The sequence below is a fragment of the Leptodactylus fuscus genome, chromosome 11 (assembly GCF_031893055.1).
Source record: "Leptodactylus fuscus isolate aLepFus1 chromosome 11, aLepFus1.hap2, whole genome shotgun sequence".
Classification (NCBI taxonomy): domain Eukaryota; kingdom Metazoa; phylum Chordata; class Amphibia; order Anura; family Leptodactylidae; genus Leptodactylus; species Leptodactylus fuscus.
The window spans coordinates 24,405,270-24,415,094 of record NC_134275.1 but is presented as its reverse complement, the minus strand read 5'-3'; the positions used below and the strand labels follow the sequence as shown (position 1 = coordinate 24,415,094).

Here is a 9,825-nt window from a genome sequence, read left to right as displayed (position 1 = left end):
CGGCGCAGGCTCGTAACTTCTAGCAGAGCAGAGCAGACTCCACAAGCACACAGGCGATGGGAAAATGGCCACTAACAATACTGTGCTAGCGGCCATTTTCCCGTCACCTGTGCAGTCTGCTCTGCCCAAGGCCCGAGGCCTAGAAGTTACGAGCCTGCGCCGGAAGAAGACATTGAAGATGATGCTGCGGACGAAGGAGGCGGCGCTTGGAGACACTTCTCTGGCAGCGGTGGAGACACCCCCATCGCTGTTTGAGCGCTGGGGCCCGCCCCCATCGCTGCGAGAGAACTCATTTGCATACCGGTAAAAACTGGTATTTCTAAGGAACGGTGCGGTGGAGACCACGTCTAAAGGTAATAGACAAATAGCCTTTCTAAAGGCTATTCCGACGTCTTATCCACAAAAAAAAAAAAAAAAAATGGTTTTAATGGTAGAATCCCTTTAAATGTAAGGCTTTCCTGGTGCCAAGTCTACGATCCTTTCCTTCTGAGTCGTACCATATGCCCAAACACAAGTTTATCAGCACAAGTGGGGTATTGGCGTACTTAGGAGAAATTAAGTAACAAAATAGGGCACTTAAATGGCGACTAATTTTTCAGAGTTTAGTTCAATTTAATAGAGCATGTAATTCTAGATCAAAATGTAATGCACTTTAATTTTGAAAAAAGTGTATTTTCTACCTGAAAAAACTGTCACTTCTGTCTCCTGTTCCTGGACCAGGCGTTTCCCTTCTAGCTAATTTGTAGTTCACTCATTTGTTTCCAGGGAAGTTCACAAATAGATACATTAGATAAGCAAGAAGAGATCACAGTGAGTGGAGGGGGAGTTGCTTTCCTCTGTTGAACCACTGAATGAAGAGGGGAGGTGCCGATTCTCTTCAAAGCCTTCACACATTTTCCAAACTGTTTCTGTGTGCAAAAGACTGTGGATTCTGCAAATCTCACAGTTTACAATAGGAGAAAAAAAAAAAATTGTTTTCACTTATGGCTGCTTGTGTGACTACAGATGAGATATTAAGGGCCAGTAAGCAGCTTTCCTGACTGTGCGCATTAGATTGTTTTGCTCTGGTGTCATGTCTGCATGGTAGACACTAGAGTGGAGTGCGTACCTGCATGTGTTTACCCTATATTTACAGTTCAGTGTTCCTAGATCTCCTATATTATGGTCACTTTTCTTCGCTATTTGTGTGCTACGGTTTGTTACTTCCTGAAGAATTACATGTAAACAATCCAAACTAGTTATATTGGATGGAGAAGCCTGCTCCTTATTCTACAAAGCCATAGTCTCAGAGACAAATGGAAACTGTGCTTCAGCTATGATGCGATTATTAGCAGCAGAATAATTCATAGAACTCCATGTATACATCAAAATTCTGTACCTATTTCCACAAATTCATGAAAAATCAGGTACCCTTCAATTCCCTGGAAAATTTTTGAACAAAAACTAAATATTAATGGAAAATCTTTAATCATTAACACCCATAGATGAGGGTTTTTTTTGAGAGATCTAGTTTCTAAAATGAGGGTCACTTCCTTTTGATTTCCATTGTTCTGGTACTCTTTGGACTCTGAAAATGTGACAATGTATCATAACAAAATAGCTGCACCATAATCCCTAAAGAGGTAGTCCCACAAAGTAAAGACTGCAGAACCTTTCTCCAGCTCCACATTCAGCCTGGATGTGGGTAAACTGGTGGCAGTATGCCGTCCTCCAGCAGTCCCACCCTTATTCAGCCTAGTCCATCTGTTAGTTCTGCCATATACCTCTCCTCTTCTGCATGTAAGGCGGATCCTACAGACAGCTCATACACAGTATTTTCAAGCACACCCGGTACTACATGCGCAAACTTTGCCTGCAAAAGAATTTCACTACAGCTATACATGACGTTGGAGCAGTGGGAGGATCAACTCACACTGCCCAGAGGGACTGGTTAAATATAGGATGGGTGTGTTTAGTGATGACGCAGCAGTGCTCAGTAATAATAGAAAACTCCCCCTGTTCTCCAAGGTCTTCATTTGAATAAAGAATAAAACTGCTTTTTCTCCTCATCTCTCAGGTTCTGAATCATAAGAAAGAAATTATTCTTATTCTGCTAACAGCATCTACAGAACTATGGGAGCGATTTAAAGTAGCTGGGGGTGGCGATAGAGCCTCTTTAACCCTTTCGCTGCCAGGGGTCTCCAGAAATTCACAATTTTGAGATGGACAAATAAAACTTAAAAAGCAATATTAAAAAAAAAATTATACTACCTCCTCCCCCCCCCATACCTATATATTGGTACAGTACAAGAACAGGCACTTTCAGGCTATTGAAACTAATGTATATTATTTGCTAAAAGTGGAAATCAAAATTTATATACATCAAACCTTTGAAAAAAAAAAAATAAAAGAGTTCAACATGTGCAGAATTAATTCATATCACTAAGGCCTACAGCTGCATTCACAGATCTTCATAAAATCACCAGAACTGGAAGGAACAAAAATAAAAGGGTGCGCTACAATACCACATCCTAGATATATCAACGGGGTGCTATATGTGTGGGGACCAGGGGGACGCTATACTGTGGGAATGGGGGTGGGGGGAGGTGTAGTCTTTACTAGTTACACCACTGTAATAGAATCCATAAAACCACATGTATATTGGAGACTGTGTCTTGTAAGTGTTATAGAGAAGTAGACGTTATATGCTGTCTATGCATTAATCTATCTATATTATATATGTACTAGCAGGAGGACCCAGTTTCGCATGGGTATATTTCATTTTTTGTTTGTGTAGTGGCCCTATAAGTATTGCCCAGTTTTGCACTCGTGTATTTTATATATTGTTTGTGTGTGTCTCTGCCCCCCCCGACTTCATCTGCGTGTTGGCGTGGGGCTTTGCTGCTCTGCTTTGATTCAATTATACCGCAGGTCTTATCCTGCTCTGTGATATTTGACAGAAACAGAACCCCCCCCCCCCATAGGAATTAATGAAGCACGAAAGGTACTCTAAAGACACAATCTTGTGCATGAGGCCTAAGAACTCCAACCATCATGAAACCAGTTTAATATTGTGACTTGCTAGCAAAAACTTTCACTATAGCTAGGATTCACAGCAAAACCACTGGTGACAACACACAGAAATATACAAGTAGACTTGTAACAATAATGCTAAACATTTCTTTATTAAATCTGGCCATCTTGAGATACACATATCTGGAAGGAAAAAAGGAAATTGTAGAAGGAACATCTGTATGAATTTCAACCCGTAATTACTTTATGTTCTTTTTATTGTAACATGGAGGTCTCTGTGGGAAGACGTATTGGGTTACCTTTGTTTCAGCTGCTACTTATCCCAATTCTATGGGCAGTTTTACACATTTCCATGGTGTGGAATCACGAAGTGTGACCCACATTCATCAGATTATTATTATTATTTTGCCCGGTGGGTATGTCTTCATTGGAAAACACTTTTTGGCTGAGGCCCCACATTGTGGAAATGCAGATATTTTTGTTGCAGATTTTGCTGCATTTTTTTGAGCCAGAGGGTGGACTGAGCAGAAGTATAAGTACTTTCTATATATTTCCTATTCCTTTCGTAACCAAACTTGGCGCTTGCTCAAAAAAAAAAATAAAAAAAAAAATCACTGCAAAATCTGCAACAAAAGCAGTGTGTATCCGCAACGTGTTAAGTGTAAAAATCTGAAAATCGCAGGATACTGCAGCTATGTGTAATTTATTACATAATATGAGAAGTATACACTATTCAACTACTTCCAGAATAAACGAAACATTGTCATATAGTAGTACAAACACGTAAAAGTGCAAATAAAGGAGCCAAAAGAGTTAAATCGTGTTCTCCAAAACCTAACAATCAACATGCTTCATGTAAATGATATAAAAGGACATGAAAAACTAATCTGGAGGCTGAACTACCATTAGGTACAAATCAATAGTAATTCTCTCCAGCTCTCTTACATGCATTAAGTAAGGACTAGAGATGAGCGAACACTGTTCGGATCAGCCTTTCCGAACAGCAGGCTCCCATAGAAATGAATGGAAGCACCTGGCACGGCGACAGGCCGCCGGCAAAGTGTACGTGCCAGGTGCTTCCATTCATTTCTATGGGAGCGTGCTGTTCGGAACGGCTGATCCGAACAGTGTTCGCTCATCTCTAGTAAGGACACTTAAAGTGAACCTGTCATATATAAATGCAGTTCAGTCTGTAGGCATCATGTTATAGAGTAGGAGGAGCTCAGCAGATTGTTGCATAAACTACTTTTTTGTTAAAGATTCAGTTCAAAGTTCTATTTCATTCATTTAGGTCTCTGCTCTGAGTGTAGTTGTCAAGTGGGCGGTTCTATCAGGAGTGTGCAAAGATAGTTGTCAATTACCAAGCAGATCCGCCCTCCTGATAACTGAAAGCAGAGATTTAAATGCTCAAAAAAAACAACTTGTACTGAAGGTTTTCCCACAAACTATCCAGTATATCATTCTGCTCGGCTTCCCCTGCTGTATAACAGACTGCCTGCAGATAACACTGCATTTTAACCTAACAGGTTTAGGCAGATTGAGTTATAGACATTCCCTCTATATACAGTAGGTCACATCCATGAGTTTGAATAAAATATTTTTTTTCTCTTTAAAATCTAAAGTAAAAATAATGTTGTAGAGAGAAGTTTTCCATTAATATACCGTATATACTCAAGTATAAGCCGAATTTTTCAGCACAGTTTTTGTGCTGAAAAAGCCCCCCTCGGCTTATACTCGTCAAGCAAGGGGGTTTCTATGACCAGCCGCAATAGTAATGTATAGAATCTCCCATAAAGTAGTGGAAAAAAAAAAAAAAAAAGCTTTAAAAAATAAATAAAAAAAATATAGTAAATAAAAGTTCTAAATCCCTCCTTTCCCTAGAATACATATAAAAGTAGAAAATTACTGTGAAAAACACATACACATTAGGTATCCCCGTGTCTGACAGTGCCGGTCTACTGAATATAGGGGATCTGCAGTGCTCCTGTTCCGTCGGGAAGGGGTTAATAGGAGCACTGCAGATACCCTATAGTCAGCCAGGCTGAATTCCAAGTGGGGGAAAAAAAAAACCCAGTCCTCAAGCTCAGGGAAGGGGCAGACAGACAACCAAAACACCCCCTCCCCTTCCCCAGCACCTACTGCACCCAAAAACTCCCACCATTTTCATTTTTGAAATTTTCCAGTAGCTGCTGCATTTCCCCCCCTCGGCTTATACTCGAGTCAATAAGTTTTCCCAGTTTTTTGTAGTAAAATTAGGGGCCTCTGCTTATATTCGGGTCGGCTTATACTCGAGTATATACGGTATATATTTTTTAATAAAGGGGTTGATCAGTCATTTTTTGGGACCAGGAGCTAGAGATAGAGACAGGGCCAAGGCAGCATCAGAATTGATATATTGAGAGCTCTACTAATAAAACATCCTGGAATATCCAATTACATCCCCTCCATTTACAACATCTGTCGGATTATTCTCTTTATAATAAGTCAGCAAAACTTGTTTCAGTTCCATATGTTTAATATCAACCTGATACCTTTTTTTGGGGAAAAGGTATTTCAGAGAGCAATGAAATCCATAACACAATACTTAACCGCATGTACTAAGATATGCTGGAAGCCACATCATTTTGTTCAGCAAAACGGAAGCATTAAAGCATCTTATAGGTGCGTCGGTGAGTGAACCTGTGTATTACTGAAAATGGCTCTGGTCACCCTGAAATTTGCTTACTATTGCTTGTAAACAAGACTATAGCCAGTAAAACAAATGACCAAAAAAAAAAAAAAAAAAATCAGACACCATAATGAAACACAATGAACAGAGGATCAGTCATGGCTCTTGTGAAAACAGAAGCTGTGATGCCAATGTGATTATGTGAACAGAACATAAACTACAATTGTAAAATCTATTCGCCCTTTTTCCTTTGTTACAGTGAAAACAAGTGTCTGTAAACATTCAGTAGGTTGTTGTGGATCAGAAACTGAATTCTTGATATTAAAGAAAAAACAAAAAACAAACAAATAAACAAACAAATCACAAGTTACTTCAGGTGGGTGCGAGGTTTCAATAAGTAAGGAACATCAAACAGCAACAGGGAGCTCATGTAGTGTTTTACAATTGATCTGCAATATTCTGGAGTAGGGTCACTGCATGGTGCAACCTCCGTGTGGGAGGGAATCTTGTAGCGTTATTGCCACAGATTTGGAGAGGTATGTCATTGTGCCAAAACGTCCACTGGGAGCGCTGTCATAGAGCAAGGCACAAATTCCGGTATCAGGATCAACTTTTAACATGACATCATCTGCGCCAAGAGCTTTCTAAAAACAAGCAAGAAAAAGCCAAAATGTATAAAAGATTCAAGAGAAAATTGATATTATACATAACATGTTCATAACAGGCTATCGATATTGTGAACCTGGAAGAAGTTAACAAAGGGGATTTCAGTATTTCAAGCACTTTAAAACACTATCAAAGGCCATTCAGGCATGCAACCAGGACAGAGAGGGGATGGAGGGATTTATTTATTTTACAAGATCGTCCTTGGATACTGCCATAAGCAAGGCCTGCAGCACTAGCATCCCCCTCCCACCCAAGCAGTGTGACCATTAACTTGTTCTGCATGTCCATCACATATCAAGCAAAGAAATGTAACAGAATCTGTGATTGTGAAATCCAGAAACAAGTAAATGAAATATGGGGATCAATACAAGGTAAATAATAATTTTTTTTTTAAAAAAGGTATAAATACCTGCTCTTGACAGAACAAATCATTAGCGATTTGTACAATCTTCTCCACATGGATGATGCCACCCACACTCTGGATTTCTACATCTGCAAGAATAGTCAAAACCAATATGGCTTCTACAAGGAGCTGGCGATACTCTGGCTGTGGAACACGATTAAGGACGGACTCCACATGGGCAGAAAATTTCAACTCTCCTGGGGTCATCTGTGTGTGGGAAATAACAGATTGAAATAGTTGGTGCTCAAACTCTTCTAGTATCAAGAGGGAAGTAAATGAAAGTATTCTGTCTATAAACAATATTGATTTTATAATATACTTTCCGTATGAATTCCTCCGTTTTCTAGATCTCGGTTTGTCATCCGTCGTTCACTTCCAGTGGATTGAAGTCAGTCCGTGTTCATGTGATGGACACACAGCTGGGATTATGGTGTTGTGACTGTAACAAGCCATGTACCTGTGTGTCTATCACATGAACATGGACTGACGTATCCACTGTAAGTAAACCGTGAATTTCAGCGAGAAGACATATAGAAAACTGTGTAACTTTTCATTATACAAACAATAAAATTTAGACCGGACAACACCTTTAAAGATTTGGAAACCTATTTAAGATTCCTTACCTCACGGGTGCTGGAGGAGGGCAGGACAAAGCCCTCAATAGACAATCCATGGCACTAAACAAAATGAGACATCCAATAAATACTTGTGAACAGATGGATTTATCTTATTTTCTATAGCACTTATAGTTATCTAAATGTTTCACCTTTTGTAAGATTGTCCAGACTTTTTGATAAAAGCCTACGGGGACTCTATTCAGAGCTCCATCCAGACGCCTTCTCCTGAGCCATTGGCCTTGCCGACTGTCATAAGCACTGTCACCATCTGAGATGGTGGATGTGGAGAGGTCCCCTCCAGAAGAAAACAACCCGTCTCCAGTTCTCTGTTTTTGAAGATCAGATCATTAGAATATATCATATTTTTACAAATCCTATTGCCATACAAAGATAGTGGCTTATCACATATGAAATGTCTTCTCACATAAGAAATCTCTTGAGTATACATAGATCGCATAGATGTACTGGCCAAAAGTATCGGGTCACCTACAAATTAAGATTTTTGAGTTTGGCTATAGGAAGTTTTGCTCATTCATCCAGAAGAGCATTTGTGAGGCTAGGCCCCAGTGACGTAACTAGGAATGGCTGGGTCCCAAGGCAAACATTTGACATGGCCCTGCCCGCCCCCTCCCTAATAGCAGTGTTTGTGAGGTTCGCTGGCCCACAGCCTCACTTACCGATGAATAAATAACAGTTTATACAGAATCTTTTTCCACAAGGAGAGGACAAATTTCACAAACTGGCATGTTACAATGGTGACATCTTATTACATTGGCATGGTCAAATTTATTGAATTTTTAATAAGGACTAGAGATGAGTGAGTACTGTTCGGATCAGCCGATCTGAACAGCACACTCGCATAGAAATGAATGGACGTAGCCGGCACGCGGGGGGTTAAGCGGCCGGCCGCCGTCAAAGCGGAAGTACCAGGTGCATCCATTCATTTCTATGGAGCGTGCTATTCGGATCGGCTGATCCGAACAGTACTCGCTCATCTCTAATAAGGACCCATTCATTCACAAATGTATCACATCATATCCATCATCATCATCATCATCATCATCATCATCATCATCATCATCATCATCATCATCATCATCATCATCATCATCATCATCATCATCATCATCATCATCATCATCATCATCATCATCATCATCATATCCATCCTCATTGGAAAAAGACCAAATGAAACACCTGAATTAAAAGATTAAGAGTTATGTCTCAATACCTTTTTTTCCCCATACAGGTTTGGGTCAAAGTCCTTGTTTAAATGCTTCTCAAAAAAATAAAAAAAATAAAATAAAGTGCAGTGTAAACCCAGCCAAACTATATATTCATCATCTCAATGGATAATAAGTAATAATTAGCAAATAAATACAAAATAAAATTATATTTACCAGTGATGCAACAGAAAATAAATCCATATCCTATATAGGAAAACATAAAATAAAATGAATCAGCATTTAATATATACACAATTTCGGAATGAATGCCCGGTTAGTTAATGAAGCAGATATGTAAGTAAGCTTGGATCGCAGCATTAGCCATCTCCAAACTTTGTTCTTAGTCTTCAGCTAGTCTTTGTTCTTAGTAGTAAACAAGGCTCATAGAAAGGAGCAGATTCTGTGTTCCAACTTCCCAATATATACTGTAGAATTCTAATGGATGAGCACATTTTGTTGAGTGCACTTAAGCAATGCTTAGAGGCATTCACTATCCACTCAGTATATAAATGGGAATTAGAGAACTGATTGAACCTAATTTACAAAAAAGGTATAACCTCAAATCACCATCATAAATGAATAAAAAAATAAGCAGAAATGTATCAATTAAAAGGTTCATGCGGGATTACAAATGATTACATGTATTTTTACACAGCTCAGCAAATTAATTCTGTAATCAGTGAAATAATTCGGTGACCCCTGCCATCATGTTATGCCATTGAGACTCCCACCTGCAGAAAGGCAGTTCTTAGATGTAAGAAGCATTTAGTTAGTTGGTCGGTTCTCCCAATACAGGTTCATCTCCAAACGAGACTCTAATGTTACAGGATCGTCTTACTAGACTCAACTCAAGGGCCCGATGGCCCTTGAGGTCCCTTCCAACTCTACCATAAGAAACTAAGAAACTTGAGCAGCAATTAAAAGACTGTTACCCTATTGTCACCCACTATCCTTTCTAGAATACACACGACCACCACCACAGCCCTAACCTCATGTCTATTCCACCACTCTTATTACCTCCTCACTGTAGCTTTTTTTTTTTTTTTTTTTTTTTCTCCTGTGTCAAAATTAAATTATGGGGTCACAAATTTGTTGAATATTTGTGTTGCACTAAAGTTTGCCATAATTTTTATTATATTTACCGTATTTTTCGGACTATAAGACGCACTGGACTATAAGGTTTTAGAGGAGGAAAATAGGGGAAAAAAATTTTGAAGCAATAAATGGTAAAAT

At 39.3% G+C, this 9,825-nt stretch overlaps 1 protein-coding gene across 5 annotated transcripts in view; it reads right to left on the bottom strand.

Moving 5' to 3' along the window:
• Window positions 1-3,136: 3,136 nt before the first annotated feature.
• Window positions 3,137-9,825, bottom strand: part of PHKA1 (phosphorylase kinase regulatory subunit alpha 1) — a 67,284-nt gene continuing 60,595 nt past the window's right edge. For 4 of the 5 annotated variants that reach the window (XM_075259734.1, XM_075259735.1, XM_075259737.1 and 1 more), the window contains 5 exons: window positions 8,767-8,796; window positions 7,516-7,692; window positions 7,373-7,426; window positions 6,756-6,956; window positions 3,137-6,324 (listed from right to left, as the gene is read on the bottom strand). In XM_075259734.1, the coding sequence (XP_075115835.1) occupies window positions 6,151-6,324; window positions 6,756-6,956; window positions 7,373-7,426; window positions 7,516-7,692; window positions 8,767-8,796 (636 nt within the window). In that variant the 3' untranslated portion in view covers window positions 3,137-6,150. The remainder of the gene's footprint in view (window positions 6,325-6,755; window positions 6,957-7,372; window positions 7,427-7,515; window positions 7,693-8,766; window positions 8,797-9,825) is intronic. The other variant, XM_075259736.1, reaches the window with a different exon arrangement.